Source organism: Triturus cristatus, chromosome 4_2, assembly GCF_964204655.1.
Source record: "Triturus cristatus chromosome 4_2, aTriCri1.1, whole genome shotgun sequence".
Classification (NCBI taxonomy): domain Eukaryota; kingdom Metazoa; phylum Chordata; class Amphibia; order Caudata; family Salamandridae; genus Triturus; species Triturus cristatus.
The window spans coordinates 558,441,134-558,459,329 of record NC_140586.1 but is presented as its reverse complement, the minus strand read 5'-3'; the positions used below and the strand labels follow the sequence as shown (position 1 = coordinate 558,459,329).

Sequence of the window (18,196 nt, the reverse complement as noted above, 5' to 3'; positions counted from 1 at the left end):
TCTACCGGATGACATTGATCGGCCGCCGCATATCTTTACCTCGGAGGAGGAGAATGACAGCGATGGGACGGGGGAGAACTCCGTGACACCCCCCATGGTCACTCCGCAGACGGCGGACCTCATTCTAGATGGACAATCTGGCTCCCATACGATATGAAAAGGGGACTCTTGTATTTACCATTGCGCCAAATGTACTTTCTTCCCCACCTGTTGCATTGACCCTTCTATCGTAGCCTGCTGCAACAGGTGCAACGTCCTTTTCTCCTACTACTGGCCCGATTCGTCTCTGGCCCAGCACGCATGCACCGCCGCCCCCCTTCATATATAGTCGTATTTTCCCCTTAAGTGGGTGACCAGGTTTGGACGCACCGTCCTTGACGATGGGTCCCAGGTATTGGGGATGTTCCTCGACCCCTTTAGTTCAGTTGTATACCCCAGTTACACACCTTTCCCACCCCTCATATGGAATGAAACAGATCCAACTATCTCCCACATATGCTTATGCGGCGTCGGGGGGCGCAGACACTCTTTACCACCCGGAGCGACCGAGGTCTACGCACCTCAATAGGCGTAGTCCCTGCGCTAGGCGAACAGACACAGACCATGACGCATCACACACCACACACTGATGTCACCCTCCTTACCCTGAATGTTAGGGGGCTGCACACTCCGCGCAAACGATATGCGGTGTATTCCTATGCAAAACGTCACAATACCCCGATAGTCTTTTTGCAAGAGACACACCTCACTGCAAAAGAGGTCGGGAAACTGCAGTTGAAATGGCGGGGTCTTCTGTGCGCCACAACCTACTCTGCGTATGCGCGCGGGGCGTTGATCTGGGTGCGACCGGGGACCCCCTTCCGGGAGCTTCGGAGGGTCATCGACAAAGAAGGTAGATATGCACTACTGGAGGGTCTTTTAGACGGACAGGTAGTACTTCTCGGTAGCATTTATGCCCCTAACGTTGACCAAGACAAGTTCTGGGACCATCTCACAGGGGTCCTTGCCCCATTTGCTTCCATACCCTGGGTTCTGGGAGGAGACTATAATTGCTCACTAGACCTACACCTTGACCGATCGCACCCGCCTCCACTGCACTCACCGGCACATAAGCAAACCACTAGATTCAGGGAATGGATCTCACACTGGTCGCTAACTGATGCTTGGCGACTGCGCCACCCCCAGGTCCGCCTGTATTCCTTTCATTCCATCCCACACAACTTGCGCGTCCGCCTTGACCGCTTCTTATGTACGGCGACTATCCTACCCCGGATCACCCACACAGACTACCTGGGCAGAATTATATCCGATCATGATGCCCACATTCTCCAGATACGCTGGCAGCCCCCACACCCACCGGTCCCCATGTGGCGTTTGCCACGGGACTGCCTATCGGACCAGGTCTTTCGTCACGATTAGGAGGGTAGCATCCAAGACTATTTCACGCGCAACTCGGGAACGGCGTCCTCTAGGTTGGTGGAATGGGATGCGTTTAAAGTGGTGGCCCGGGGAGAATGCCTGCGGCAAATAACGGGTGTTCGACGCGTGTTGGAACAAGCCCTCACCACCGCGGAGCACCGCCTGGCGACCCTCACCAAGCGGGATGCTACGTCCGAAGAGGAAACGCGGCGTATAGCAGACGCCAAAACAGCCTATCACTCAGCCTCTACGGATCTGCGAAGGTGTAACTTCCGATCCTATGCTACCCGGATGCATAGGGAGAGGGACAAGACGGGCACTCTACTGGCGTGGTTAGCCAGGCAAGACACGGAAGTCAAGCCCATTACCGAGATACTGGACCCTAGGGGGGTGTTAGTGCACTCCCAGGCGGAGATTCTGGGGGCCTTCCGCGACTACTATGCCGAGACATATAGTGACCCCACCTCTACCCCGCAGGAAGTAGTGGATCGCTTTCTCGATCCTTTGCCGCTCCCAACAATCACGAGATCAGAACAAGAGGTCCTAGATACCATACTAGTTTCGGCGGATGTGACGCGGGCCCTACATGCCCTGGCCCGCAATAAAGCTCCGGGGCTGGATGGGTTCCCCCTAGAATATTACACAACCTTTTCAGTGCACCTGGTCCCTCGGTTAGTGGAGGTGTTTACGGCGGCGCTGAAGAAAGGAGAATTGCCGAAATCTATGCGAGAATCCGTCATCGTGACATTCCTGAAACCACATAGGGACCCACAACTAATGACCTCCTACCGTCCGATATCGCTATTGTCTGCCGATTGTAAACTCTTCGGGAAGACCTTAGCGGATAGATATGTCCAAATTATACGCTCTCTGGTTCACCCGGACCAGTGCGGATTTATACCTGGCAGATGTACGTCCCAGAACATACGTCGAGTCTTCCACATTCAGGATCAGGTGCAAGGGATATACCCTCGAGCGGCCTGTCTCATCTTAGACCTTGAGAAGGCCTTCGATTCCCTCACATGGCAGTTTCTGTTCTCGGTGCTGCAACGAGTAGGCATAGGACCCACCCTCCTCGCCTACACGCGCTTATTATACACCGGACTGACTTCGCGGGTGCGCCTAGGCCGATACATATCGACGGAGTTCGCGGTTCAGAGAGGCACGCGACAGGGCTGCCCGCTGTCCCCTCTGCTCTTTGCCCTGGCGGTGGAGCCCCTGGCGGTACGGCTCCGGAGGGAAGGTGAGAGCTGGGGCATCCCGATAGCGGACACGGTGCATAGTATTTCCTTATACGCAGATGACCTACTGATCTATGTACGGGACATTGCGGATGATCTGACACCCCTCTGGGAAACCTTGCAGGAATTTACCGTGGCCTCAGGACTACGAGTAAATTGGGATAAATCCGCAATTTATCCGCTACATCCGGGACTACCTCCGCAGGTGGTTCACATGGGAACCCAGCGAGTGCCCTGGAGCGCGGAGGCCCCCCGGTACCTGGGTATTCGTCTCTACCACTCCACCGCAGATATGTTCGAGGGTAATCATTGCAGGGCTTTAGCGAGCATTAGGGCTTCGATCGGCTTTTGGAAGAGCCTCCCATTGGCTCCCATTGGGAGAGTGGCATTGGCCAAAATGATCATGGTTCCGAGATTGCTGTACTTTTTTACCAACCTCCCCGTAATCCCGCCCAGGACCTTTTTCCGGGACCTAGACTCCCTTCTTAGTGCGCTCATCTGGGGGTCTAACAGACACAGAATAGCCCTGACAAAACTACAACTGCCCACCACGCAGGGTGGCTTGGGAGCCCCATCCTTCGAAGCCTACTTCTTGGCAGCACAATTGCAATGGCTGTCGCATTGGACAGCAGACAGGTACACTGTGGAAACGCATACCGTCGCGGGACGAGTATCAGTTCCGGAGATCCGTCGCTTACTCCTCCCTGGCACACGCCCAAAGCCCACGTACCCCTTACAGGTGCTGGTCGCACGTAAGTGTATGCTGCGGATACACCGCATGTCCCCGGGGACCCCTTTGTACTCCCCTTTACTCACTCTAGTGGGCTGGCCCAATCGGGAACACTACTACACGAATAGCGCGCTTCGCACATGGACGGGATGTGACCTAACAGAGGCAGCGTCCCTTTTCGAGGACGGGCAACTAAGACCGTTCCTTAGTTTGGTGGAGGAATACGGGCTTCCCCCAGGGCAGTTTCTGCTCCACCGCCAACTCCTAGATAGCTATCGACCACACCAGGACCTAAGTAGCGGGGAACCACACCCACACCCAGTGCTGCACACGATCCTACATATGGGAGCAGGACGCCATCTCACTACATGGCTTTACAAAGCCATACGGGAATTGACAAATAAACCATTGGCGACCCTCCGGGCCACCTGGGAGGCAGAAATCGGGCGAGTGCTCCATGACGGGGAGTGGGAGAAGGCTTTGAGATACCCGAAGAAAGTCTCCAGAAACGCACGATTTAAAAACATCCAATACTATATCCTACACAGGGCCTATCTCACACCTGCACGCCTCCAGCGATTCTACCCTGACACTCAGTTCCTATGCCCCAGATGTCAAGAACACAACGCAGACTTTCGACATATGTTCTGGGGCTGCTCCGTCATTCAAATCTTCTGGCATCACATTCACACCGCATTGGGCACCCTCACTGGGCTAACCTGCATGAACACTTGGGAGGCCAGTGCCATAGGCATCTTTCGCATCAGTAAGCAACACAAGGTGCAGACTCGCTTCCTCTCCTTAGCGGTGCTCCTGGCCAAACGCAGCATAGCCATGTATTGGCGTTCCCCCATCGGCCCTCCGGTGGCGGCGTGGGTGGGAGCTACACTCAAATGGGCGGCGGCGGAGGAGGAGACATTACGGGAGGAGGAGGTGAAGGGGACCCGCAAGCACCCTATATCAATGGAATGGGCCATGTTACTGTACCAATTTAGGCAGCTCTCCCCGGGAGCGGACCCGCCAGACGACGCATCTACACAACTAATCCGGAATGCACAATCACAGGCTCTGCCCACCTGAACCCGTAGGCCCCCAGCTGTGCAAAGCCTTGACGGACCCTAACTTCAGGCGCACTGTTGCGATTTTGGGTCGCAACGACCAAGATAGGCACACATAGTATCAGAGGTACCCCACCATCACGACGCTGCATTTCCCCCCTTAGTGCAATTGGATATATTCTTCCATATTCATCCCCTAGTTTGCACCACTGTTGACCCCCAGTTCCTTTGCCATGTATGGAACCCGAGATTGTAGGCTGTGAACGTCACGATGATTGTATATACTGTTTAGGCCTCTTGATAACGAATTATCGAGTAATATAATTGCTGAGTAATCTTACAGGATGCATGATCGGATATGACCACTTGACGAATATGTATGATGTACAATATAAGAAATGTGAAAATTGCAATAAAAATAAGTTTTAAAAAAAAGGTAGAGAAATATAATTTTCATATTTTCTTTACAGCAGTTTAGGGAGAACAGCGCATTTAAAAAAAAAAAGTATTAAGTAGCATGCTAATTTGGATGCGGTACCCTGTAGGCTTTTTTCTGCAGATGTAAATGTTAAAAATAGAAAATACACTTTACTACATTTATTTTATTTTATTAATTTTAAGTTCCCCGGTACTCCAAAGGAAGTATTGTGGTACTTCATACAGTTTTAAAAATATAAAGATTTATTAACATTTTAATAAAATAGTAATAGGTAGGAAAAAAAATACCAAAACAATACTTACCTATACCTAAAGGTGTAACACAGAACACAGCCAAAGCGTACCTAAAAGCAATATGGATGCCTTTAACTTCTGTAAAGGCAGTCAATAGCTAAACGCATAATGACTTGTCATCACTATGTGCCAACGTTCTTTTGCAAAAGTACAGCGACAACAGATATCACTAAGTTAAAATGCCTTATAACTTTAAAAAAAAAACTTACCCTAGTTACCTACAGGAATATGTAATCCTGCCAAATTTCACATAAATCCGCCTTGCTGTTTTCACGCTAGGCGAGATACAAAAGTCTATGGAAAATGCATTGGTGAAAAAATGTGTTTTGGGGCCCCTCACTTTTATCTTTACACCCCCATGACCAATCACCACGACATTTTTTATCCTCCACCAATGTAGAAACACTAAAGGTCTGGGGAGTTTGGGGGAGATTCGTCAAATGGGCGCCAAGTTATTAATGACAAAAAAATCTGAGGAATTCCCATCTCTAGTATCGCTCGAGTGGATACTGCCACTCTATTATATATAAATATATGATAGGGATTATACAAGGCAAAGTACCACGTTGTAAGTGTACTATTTAAATAGGGTGTGTAGTACTTACCTATGTGCTAAAAAAAATGCCTACTAAATTTGATATACTGAACACCTCGTATGACATTTGTGATTAGCTGTTGGAATTTAGTTTCCTGTTAATTTTCCGGACATAGATGTGATTTAAATGTTCATTTTAAACACTTGCTTGTAGTTCCTATGGGTATCAAATCTTTACTTTATCAATGAGAATGCCCATCTGTGGATTTCTTAGAATGCCTACTTTTCAAAATGGTTTAGTTTTACTTGTCTTTCTTAAAAGTGGGATTTTTATAAGCCATAAGCTGCAGCAAACACCTCGTTTGTAAATTTTCAAAAGTATACTAAACAGTTTGCCATTTTGCAACAGAATTTGAGTGCCAAATGCATGAAGTGCTGCTGGATACAAGCTCCCTGCAATACTATGTAAATCTTAGACATTTTAATTAGCGCCACATTTTGTTTGAGTGGGACGGTGTTGAGTGGGGGTGAGGGGGGGGGGACTCCCTTTCTGTTGTGCTGCTTCTTTCTGCTGGCCCTTCGGTCCACCGCTATTGCCTCCGGCTGATTGTGTGGAAAGGGCACTTTATACTCTTAACTTCCGGGCTGTTCCTTCTCGGGTGCCATCTTGCGAGGTTGGCGGGCTAGTTCCTGGCCAGCCTCAACTAGTACGTAGACATGCCAGCGCAGACATGTGCTGGCTCGCCTAAGGTAAGCCCATCTGCGCCCGAATGGGGCCAGGGACGCTGCCAGTTCTAGTTCAGATTACCCCAAAACCACCTTAGTAGATTATTCTCATATGTAACGTTTGGTGCTCCGTCCCCGTGGGAAGAATATTATATGCATGAGAGCAGACTTTACCAATGCCAAATCGTGTAGCTGCCCCAGCTGTAATTCGAGGTTTAACCTACCGGTTGGCAGCCCTTCTCTTTGGGGAACTCCAAAGAGAGGAAATTAAACCCACTCTCTGTCCCCAAATCATCTGTGCATTACTTAATGCACGCTCTTTGTGCAAACACACCACTGAAATTCATGAGCTTATTACCTCATGCTGCCTTGGCTGCCTTTTTGTTACGGAAACCTTGGGCTCGGAGGTCTCAGGCCCTGATTTGGAAGCCGCTGTTCCTTCAGGCCTATGCTATATCTCTAGAAGATTGTCCTGGTCAAAGAAGAGGCAGCCTAGTGATCTTTTATAAGTACTCATTTAATTGTACTCTTGAGGCAGTTATGCTGCATGGATCAGAAGCCACGGAGGGAACCTTTTTTAGATTGAAAAGTGCTGCTATTCCCGTTTTCACAGGGCTCCTAATTTCTCGCCCTACGAACCCGCAAATTGACTTCCTTGAAGCTTGGCTCCAAGCGTTCGAGCCCTTTCTGGTCCATCAGACGTTTGCCGCACGCGCTTGCCGATTTAAATTTTTACTTAGAAGTTTTATGCCACATGGACTCTTTATGCTTAATAGAATCTATGTGGAATTTAGTTTTTTCTCAGGTGGTGAAAGCCCCTACTCATTTAGTGGGGCCCACTTCAGATGGTATCTTCCCACCCTGACATTTAATGAAACCATCCCCCTTAGTTGGGTGGATCATTCAATGTGAGATGCCCCACACTGCCATCTATGGGGGTGGGACCGGGACTGTTCTGCACCCTGGTTGGATTATCTAAAATAAACTGTGGCAAATTTGTCAGAGACAAGAACAGAAATGGCTATTGAATCACTACCCGGTGGATAAAACAAGAACTCGTTAGAGTTGTTAAAGAATTTGTCTCTACTATCCACTCCCAGCCTTACTGATCTTTCGCAAGATTTTTGCGATCGAGTGGTCTCTTACTTCAGAGACAAATGTTAAGATCTACTCTGAATTCTCTCCACCCGTTGAACCCAGTTTTTAATGGAATCATAGTCCATCTCCACTGATCCCTCCAAGCTCTCTGCCTTCCGTCCTATTTCCAAGCAGAAAACCAAGGAGCTTCTCATGAGCCTTAGATCAATGTCCTTGGTGGACCCCTGTCCACTTCAAGTTCTGCAACTGGCACCTGATTGTGTTGCCAAAATCTTAAAGCATCTGTTGAATCATTCCCTTGATTCTGGGGACTTTTCCTCAACCTTGGAAGAAGGCTTTTGTAATCCCTCTTCAAAAAAAGCCTAACATTGACCCTGATGATATGAAGAACATTCGTCCTATCTCATGTCTGCCTACACCTGCCAGAATCCTGGAGAAATACCTTAAGCAGGAATTATTGAAGCTCATTGAGACATGTGACATTCTGGACCCTTCACAAAATGGCTTCAGAAGTAGTCACAGCACAGAAACTGCACTGGTGGCTGCTATGAAGAGTATCAGGCGCCGTTGGATCAGGATGGGGTGATTGTCTTTGTGCTGCTAGATTTGTCAGCAGTCTTTCACACCATCTCACCCGTGCCCCTGGTTCAATGCCTTCATCAGTCCGGTATCAGATGGAAAGTCCTCAATCTCTGCCATTCCTTTCTCACCAACAGATTGCAGGTTGTCAGTTCTGAAGGCTTTAAAGCTAAGGCCTATAGCCTTCCCTGCGGGGTCCCTCAGGGGTCTTCATTGAGCCCTACTCTGTTAAATCTGTACGTCGCTCAACTCGCTGAACTAATACATACATATGGTTTTCAAGCTGTCATATGCCGGCGATACAGAGATTATTGGATCCATCTCTGACTTGTCCTCAGTAGATAACAAGTTGAATCTCTGCATGACCAAAATTAACATTTGGATGACAGGACAGTTTCTTAAACTAAACACGAAAAGAAATGAGGTGCTGGTGTTTGGTACACAAGACTCCATCTGGTCCTGTTGTTGGTGACCTGAGGAATGAGGCCCTTTACCTACACCTGTTAAAGTGGCCAAAAATCTTGGAGGTTAATCTTATCACGAATACCTACTTTCACATAATCAGGACTTTTTAGGAAGGTCTTTCCTTTTATTCCAGTTGAATTGCGTCACTCGGCCACTGCTTTAGTCTCCTCCAAACTCAATTACTGCAATGCCCTCTATCTGAATATTAATGCCTCCTCACTTAACAAGCTACAAGTGGTGCAAAATGCTGCTGCATGCCTTATTCTTAACACTCCCAAACATGTGTCTGTCAGAAATGGCATTAGAGCGCTGCATTGACTTTGTCTGAAGAAGCACATTGTTTTTAAGGCTATTTGCCTAGTCTTCCTCTCTCTCCGTCACAAATGGTCCAGCATTTCTCCTCCCTCTTCAGCTGGTACACTCCAGGCAGGTCACTTAGAACTTCTTCAGCTAAGAAAGTCTCCTTGTCCAGGTTCCGTAAAGTCAGATGGGTCGGTCTTTCCATCTCCGGGGCTGCTGCCAAGTTAAGGAATTCCCTGCCAGCCCACTTTGCTAGACTTGAGTCCTTAGCCGCATTCAGGAAATCATTAAAAACATGGCATTTCTCATCATATGTTCTCAGGATTTTCTGTGCTTAGGAGCCCTGATTTTCAGGCATAGCGCTTAGATACCCTCCTGTTTAATGTGCTTTATAAATTCATTTTTGATTTGATTTTCTTTTTGCATTTTGTGTTATTATGCATTATTTTTTGTAAACTTTATGAAATGCCTAATTGCACAAATTAAAATTGCATGAATTTCACACATCCTAAAGGATGCTGATGCTAAGGAGCAAAAACTGTATTTATCATTAGAACAATGTTTTGAATCTATTAAACAATGACGTCCCTAAGCATTCATAACATGATTTGTAACCAGGTTTACTTACTTTAATTTTATATTTATTGCCTAATATTCACATTAAGCGCACTATCACGATGTCCTTCGAACGAGCATCCGATCGACATTGTAGCGGGAATGGAACTGCCAAACTATTAGTTGACGGTTCCATCTGCAGTATTAGAATCATCCATTTTTCTATTGCAGCTTGTGCGGTGGTCTGAAAAGGGCCACAGCACAAGCTGCAATAGAAAAAAAAAGGATGTTTTCGAACATCCCTGCATCATGTGGCAGGCACCATGCTGTGCCTGCCACATGGTGCAGGCATGTTTAGGGGACAAGCCCCATTGCGGTTGGCTGGGGGGGGGGGGGGGGGGGGGTTGGTGGTGGAGGGTTACCTGCCCCCAAAGTCACTATCTGCCTGGCTTTTCATGTTTCATGGCGGATGGACTGCCATGAAAGAGCATGCGTAAAGCGACATCGTAATACTAACAGCGGAGCCGAGGCTGGCTCCGCTGTCCTTTTGGAATTACAATTCCACCCGCCTCCCTGACAGGCTCTGTGAGTCTGTCTGAAGCAGAGCAGAATTCCCCCTCAGATTACCTTCTGACCGCCAGTCTCATAATAAGGTGGTCGGACTGAAACCTATGATGTAGGGCGGAAAGCCTCAGAAGAGCTGTCTGATGGTTTCCCGCTGGCATCATAAGGGCCTAAGTGTTCAGAAGTAACTCTGCTATTAATGTAATGACACATTTTCTGGTTACTCGGCTCTTCCACATTTCTTCTTTTTCTCTCTCATGAGATAACCTTTTTTCCTTTTGCCGTAAAAGTTATTGAAATATAAGCTTGTTGTAAGTTTGCTACTTACTCATTTATAATTTAAGTTACTATATTTGATTATATTTCTCAAAGAAATTTTATTTAGAATAATTTTTATTGTTCTTCTTGATTCATAGTTTTAATTAATTATGTTTTAATATGGCAGCAATTTTCTTTTTTTAAGTGGAGATCATGAATTTTGCCTTGCACCAAGAAATGTTTCACATGAAATGTGTTATTCCTTTGCAATATTAAAAGCAAGAGAGCAGTCAGACTTATGGTTTAACTGTTTCGATATAAATAACGCATTTGTTAATTGTTATTTTTTTAGCACAAATGTAGTCCTCGCTATTCAGAAGACTTTGTACTGCAGCTAGAAACTGAATTGGTGCAAGCCCGATTGAAAGAGGCTGAGTCTCACTGTGCAATGAAAGAAATTCAGGATAAAATTCTGGACATGGAAAAGGTACATCTGCATTTAAAACTTAAAAAAAAATTCAGTGAGCTAAAGAAAATCGTTACTTTTTAAAGCTTTTATTTATTGCCTTTTTCTGTACTTTTTACATTAATAACAAAAAGCAGAAACAGTACTGTTCATAACATAATCTCATCATCTCAGGTCCGTCCTCATTTCCCCCATAACATAGTATACTATACATGTGGACCTGCTTACATACTTAGGGCCTGATTTAGATTTTGGCGAATGGGGTACTCCATCACAATCGTGACAAATATCCCGACCGCCGAAATATATATCCCATAGGATATTATGGGATTTATATTTCGGCGAGCGTGATATCCAGCTGCTGAAATCTAAATCAGGCCCTTAATTACAAACCCGCCTCCCCTCCCAACTAGACGACCAACACCACTGTATCCAAGCTCATGTCAACTTCTATTGCAACCTCCTAAAAATCAAATGTTGCAGCACAATCAATATCACCTAGAAAAGAACAACATTACCTTCCATCTTGCTGCCCCACATTCCCTAGCACCTCCATCAAATATCCCCATTTAGCCTGAAAGTTATCCTCATAGTTTAAATGTTTCCACTCTACATTGCTGGTGAGGCGCTCCATCACCATCACCTCCCATAATCTGTGCTACTGCAGTGACAGCATGAGCAAATCTTTTTTCCTACAGTACAAGCGAATGGTTATTTTGCCACTCTCAGACTTTGTAAGATCACTTGCCAAACCCGTTGTCCCAAATAAATACACCCCATACTCAGTATCTCATCCTCTGGATCTTGAGGCAGTGGTTAGTCCAGGATCCTCTGCAGCACCTCCAAGACCTCATTGCAGAATGGCACAATCTTAGGATATTTCCAGCATATATGTAAAGTTGTACCTTGGGCATCGCACCCCGGCCAGCAGTAAGGGATCCTCCGCGGATACATCTTAATCAATCCCACTGGGGTACAATATCACCCATAAAGCAATTTATGATGGAATTCATTGAGCTTATATGTAAATTGTGTTTTAGTAGTGTCCCTTGCTGTTTTGTGATTTCTTTATTTTTTTTAAATTAAATCTGTAGCTCTTTCCTCTCCTGCCTGTGGTACCAGATTACCCCGTCTGGCAGTGTATGTAGGTCCCCCAGATCCTTTCTATTAGTTGACACCCTTTCGAAAAAACTTTTTCCCCTAGTTGCTTCTTATTTTTTCAATGCAGGACCCTGTGGTGAATCTGCCCATGTTGCCACAGTCTCACTCAGTTATGTTAAAATCCATATTGTATTGACCGAAGGAGCAGATGTTCTCTTTAAAATCGTGTTTTTAATGAAATTATTTCAGAACATAGCTGCTATTCTTTCTTTAAAACAATCTTAAGTGGTACTTGAAATTTTTCTGCAAAGTAGATTGACATTAAATTGAACTATTTCATTTGTTTTTGTCCAATCATTTTTCATGACAGAAATATTTATAACATGTAATTAAGTTGCTTTAGGAGTCTTTTTCGTAATCACTTTACCTTCTTGTTCTATCCAAGCACCTGTAATCGGAGCTCTCATTTTTATCAGATTCTATTGAGTTAAGAGGTGTGAGGAATATTCCGGAGTTCCTTTTTTGTGATATTTCAACAACTGTCATGTTAACTTGATTTTTTTATTCTAAAACTCAACTAACTGCATACATAAATGTGAACCATGTAGTACATTTCTCAAAGGAAATTTTAAAATTAAACCACAGCCCTTTGACTCAGTGTGAGTTCAAGGCAAAATAATTTTCACTGGTGCTGGGTTTTAATAATGTTTGGCCCTTTCATATCAACAGTCATCTTAATAATTTATATCCAAGAGCCTCCCCATGTTTTCACACAAAATAGTGGGCCAATGTTTTCTGCTGGTGAAATAAAAAAAGATTTTGCCTTAGCAACATACAATTCAAGAAAGCATAGCAAAACACATTTTTAATGGATACTTTTGATCTCCCCCTAGTGACCGGATCAGGACACTTTTCCAGCAGTTGCTCCTGCAGGTCAATAGATGGTGCCCTCAAACCCTTTAGCAAGCTCAATTTGCCTCTGGAAGTGAAGGCGAAGAGCTGCAATATAGGTGTCGCACCGAAGGTCTGAGTTCCTTTTTTATCCTCCCTTTCATGTTGATCCGGAGCTCTGCTCCTGAATATTTGTTGATGCTTTATTGCCCTCCAAATTGATTTTGCTGGCAGTGTGATAGGTGTGTCTTCCATAAAATCTATAGGCTTCAAGATGTGCTATGCCCGCAGGAAGCAGATGTCACTCATATACCCACATGACGTCTGTTCTTTTTTTAATGTGGAGGTTCTAATGACAGAGGATGTTTTGAAACTACGACTGTCTACGGTGGAAATCAGACATCATTTTCTGACTTAAATTCATCTTTAAAACCTTTACAGTCCTTAAGTGAAGGCATGACAGACACTTTGGCTTTGATGTGAACAAAGCCCTGCTCAGCAGCACAGGTAAGTCGCCCTATAGCAGGTGTAGCAGACCTGCTCTGGGTTGACCCAACTTTTTTGACTCAACAGCCTTCACCAGACGTTATACAGGCGTTGCACAGCAAAGTGAATCTGAATTCTTTTATCTCTGCTCCACCTGATAGAGAATCTAAATACATTGACGTACTTGACAAGAGGGTGTTCTCTTTAAGCTTGGCTTTTACTTTTTTTAATACAGTTTGCCTGCTAGACCGATATATTCCTATACTCTTGCCTGTATGATCGGAGATGGACAGAATGCAGTAAAGTACATGTTGTGGGCTGGATTGGACATCATGACTGTATAAGCTGTGCTATGGGCACTAATGTGGTCATTTATCGTCACACTGGGATACGTGCCACATACAGACATCCCTCATGGACATTCCCTTTGATAGCTAATTGCTGTTTGGAGCGGAGCAGATTCGGACTTTGCGCAGTTTAAAGATAGCTGTGTTGTGGATGTCTCCTTGGGTTTTCTAGCTTTGTCCTTCCAGTTCCACCAACAAAATTGGAAGCTCTTGGGTTACTCTCGGGGTTTCCCTTTTGGCCAGATGCAGCCATCTCAGCCCATGCAATAGCCTGCCCAGCCCTTTTGAGGCTCCTTGGGATTTGGTGATGGTTGAACACAGACCAACACAGCATTATCAATCCTAGTCTTCCTTTTACCCTGCTGCTGTTGCAACCAAACCACTTCGATTTCACCTTAGGGAATGTCTTGTGGCCAGTGGTGGGGGGCAGAATATACTGCTACTTGCCAGCTGGTGCGTAATTACCTTAGACCTGTGGACTGTGTATGTGGGTGTATCAAGGTTACACATTTTCTTTTTTGTGAGAGCCCCCGCCCCCACCCCAGTTCTTTAAGTTTTCATCCAGACTTCGGCAGCACTTTCCTCCTCCTTGCCAGAGAAATTCAGTCATTACTGGCCGAAGGGGCAATAGAGAGGATGCCTAAGGAGGGTGGCAGTGAGGGCTATTCTTGCAGTCTTTAGAAGACAAAAAAGATGGTGTGTGCAGACCAATTTTGAATCTTCCGTTCTTGAATACTTTCCTTCGGAAGGATAAATTGAAGATGCTGACACTGTCACTGTTCCTGTCTTTTCAGGAGACTAGATGGTGTCCTTATACTTGGCAGGCACTTACATGTTTCTGTTCTGCAGTCCCACAGGTGTTTCCTACAATCGTGATGGGGAAGGAACACTTTTTGTTTGCTGTTCTTCCTTATAGACTCACTTCGGCCTTTCAGTGGTGGATGAAGAACGCCATCCTGACATGCAGCAGGCCATTCTCCATACTGCACTGAGAGCTTGGGGTGGTGAGGGATGCATCAGCTCTAGGCTGGTGGACCACCTTGACGAGATGGAGATCAGCGTCCCATCTCTGTTAAAAAGAGACACCAGACTGTCCAACTTTTCCAACTTTTTGCACTGTAGAGTTTCTGCCTCAAGGCTTCCTGGGAAATATGTTCCACCTTCTATGGGGCTCTATTCTCCTCAAATGTAATGACCTCCAACACTTCTTCCCTGAGTTCTGAAGAAGGTCGGAAGAGAACATCCTGATAGGCCAGACTTGGCACAGAGAGTGTGACATTCTGAGCCTTCTGAGCCTGCTGAGCCTGAACGTTTGCCCTACGCTCGTTCTACCTCTATGAGCTGGCTTGCTGTCCCAGCAAGAGGGCAGGATTCTTCATCTGAATCTCCACACTCTGCACTTGAGTGAAGATTCAGTGGAAATGGTTTAGTGGTTGAGACTTGCCCTTAGTGATGGTGGATGTCTTCTTGGCAGCATTCCGTCTGTCTACAAATTTTACTCTGGGTGTTGGGCAACGTTTATAGCCTGGTGCAATGTCCTTTGGGTTTGATTTGTTGCCACCCAAACTTCATTCTATAATTCTTTGTTCTGTCTTTGGATCAGCAAGGCCTTCACTGGCCAGTGTTAAGTTATTTGTCTCAGTCTTTTGATGTTTGCCATATCAGCCCCATCCCTTTTTAATGCCACAAGTTATGCATTTAAAAAAAAAGGCTTTTTTATATATATATATATATATATATATATATATATATATATATATATATATTTCCTTTCGCTACTTTTCTAATGCTTGCTGCAGCAGGACTTTAAATTGGTTCTAATTTTGTTAATGTGCACTCTTTTCAAGCCTATGCACACCGGTTCATGTAGACTTTGTAACCTTAATGTCTTTCTCACTGTAATTACATCCACACACCTAGTCATGTACTCCCAGTACCACCGCCATATACTACCTACTTTCTAGACACATTAGTGCTTTGAACCAGAGCCTTCTTTCTGCCGAAGGTGGTGTCGCCCTTCCATGTGGAGAAGTCTATCAAGATGCCTGCTTTTTTTCTCTCTGCCACATGTGGTATGTCTCTGTAAAGTGAGCTGGTTCCTAATTGACCTGGTTTGTGCTATATAAAAATCAATAAGTTCTTAATGATTCTGTGCTGATTACAAAATTGACATCCAGTTGACTGACTAAGGCCGGTTCAGTTGAAAGGGTATGTTGTTAAATGGGTTAAAAAATATGGTGCTGAAAAGGCAGAAAAACTGTGGAAGGACTTTCAGGACTGATGCCTGTGTGCTATGTAGTTAAGAGAAAAGCAAACTATTGAGAGGAGTCCAAGATAGTCTTGAAATGAATCCATTCTGATTGAGACTGCTGGGCACTGATTCTTCACCTTTTAAATATTCCCCAGGCATCAGAATAGTTGGAGGAACTTTTCAGCAGTTCCTCTGCTCACACAGTGCATTCCCTTTTCAGGAGGGATTCCGATAAGGATTACGATGCTGGTTATGAGATTGGCAAACCCTATCACAAGGAGAACTGGTGTATGAGGACCTACAGTAGGCCAGTACCTTGATACCTCCCCTGACTCAGGACTCCTCTCACCCCCTGGTCTTGCCACTGAGGACAGTTCTTCTTACGCCAATCATTTTTATCTAAGCACTGCTCTCCTGAAAGCATGGCGGTGCAGGCGTCTGCAAGCAAGGCTAACCTCAACACGTTCTTTACTAGTCCCCACCGCGAATGGGAATCAGAACGTGTGTAGACGTTTTGGGGAATGAATCTTCTCGTCCTTCAGCTTGGCGCTTTGATCAGTAAATGCCAGCTGCCCGCTGGGGTGCTATTCCCACGCCCTTTGGGATTTGGTGGCTCATGGGGTCCCAGGGACCCTTCAGAAACCCAGGGTTTGCTGCAGATCTTCGACCTGTTCTCACCCAGGCCCCAGGACTGTTGTGACATGGCCAAGTTCACAATTCATTGTGGCTTGGACGTCACTGATTCCATCCGATGGGCCATAGCACCAGTGTAGCCATTCGCCACCACGCTTGGCTGGGGCCCACCGTTTTTTCAGGTGATGTCCAGTCGTCCCTAAACGACATGCCCGTTGATGTTAAGGGACAGGTAGTCTGCTCAAGGAGAGCAGGGCCATAGCACTCTCCCTCATCTTGTCGGCCCCACCTCGCCAACTGCATCAGCCCTACCATTACTTTTGCGGCTTCAGCAGAGGTGTCCCATACCTCCAGCCAGTTCAACCTCCATAAGGTACCCAGCAGTTCCTCAGTCGAGGTGGTGGTGCCCCCCGCCTCTGCGGTCAAGGCCAATGGGCCACCCAGTCCACTACTCTCACTGCAGCTCCACCTGTCAAGCCTCTTTAACATGTCTTTAACAGAGCACAGCCACCGAGTGTGAGGCAGGATCCGATAATTCTTGCCAGGCTGGCAGGCTATAACATGGGACAGGTAGGTCCTGTAAATTGTTCCAAAGGGCTATTCCCTACCCTTTCTTTCCATGTTACGACAATTTCCCGGCCGTCCTTCCCCTGTGACTGAGGCAGCTCCATTTCTCTGTTTTGCGGCAGGAAGCTCAAGCCCGTTTTGCTTCTTACCAGAAAAGCTGGTTTTGCTGACACAGGCATATTCTTGTCTAAAGTTGTGACGTCTTTGGAAGTTTTGTCAAAATATTACTCTGCCGTTGTTCTATTTTCAGTCTCACCCCTATAAAAAGGAGGAGATTCGGACCCTAAGAGGCCTCTCAGCGTTTATATTGATCTTACTAAAGACCACAGGATGACCTATCAGCTCTTTGTGGGCTGCTCTGGTGCAAAGAAAGGCAAGGCTGTAAAGACTAGAACTATCTCCCTCTAAATCATGCTGTACATTAAGACCTGCAAAAGAGCAACCTCCAGAAGGATGAATGCAAATTCTACTAGGGCAAAAACTGCTGACTCAAAATAAGCACAGAGTCCCTGTCTTGGACATTTGCCAGGGGGCTACTTGAGCACCCCTCCAATGATCACAAAGCGCTTTTGTCTGAACAGTCATGTTCTCTGAGAGAGGCACTGTGTAATCGCGGTCCTGCAGGATTTGCTGGTTTGCATCCTTTCACAGATCCACCTCCAGAAAGGTACTGCTTTGGTATGTATTCAGAAGGTGAGCAATCTGAGACTAGAAATCTCTATTCGAAGAACAAGTTATTTACTTTCGGTAATGATGTTTCTGCGTCTTGCCACAGATTCCTCACCGAACCTTCCATCCTCCCCGTTCTGTGGTTGGACTCTATCCATTAATAAGATACCAAGTCCAGCTATCTGCACACTTGTCACATCTATTCACTTTTGAGGCTCTGCTTCTGGGGCTGCGGCAGTCTCAATAGCAATTGAAGTCCGCGCCGGGAGTGGCTCCTATTTAGGCTCCGCATGACGTTTCCAGAGCAGAATGACATCAGTGCGGAGCTGCACATCACCACCTACTAACACGCAGTGGTACTGCTGAAAAGTTCATATTTCCATTCTGACGCCAAGGGAATATTCAAAAGGTGAGGAGTCTACGGCTAGTCTCTACTAGAAAGAGTATTGCTGAATATAAGTAACCTATTCATTATTACATAGCACTGCATTAAAGAGATCCGAATGGGAACAGATCTATACTAAA

At 45.9% G+C, this 18,196-nt stretch overlaps 1 protein-coding gene across 4 annotated transcripts in view; it reads left to right on the top strand.

Moving 5' to 3' along the window:
• Positions 1-18,196, top strand: part of EVI5 (ecotropic viral integration site 5) — a 1,102,294-nt gene that overhangs the window by 680,771 nt on the left and 403,327 nt on the right. For all 4 annotated transcript variants that reach the window (XM_085602190.1, XM_085602187.1, XM_085602191.1 and 1 more), the window contains one exon: positions 10,613-10,747. In XM_085602190.1, coding sequence (XP_085458316.1) covers positions 10,613-10,747 — 135 coding nt within the window. The remainder of the gene's footprint in view (positions 1-10,612; positions 10,748-18,196) is intronic.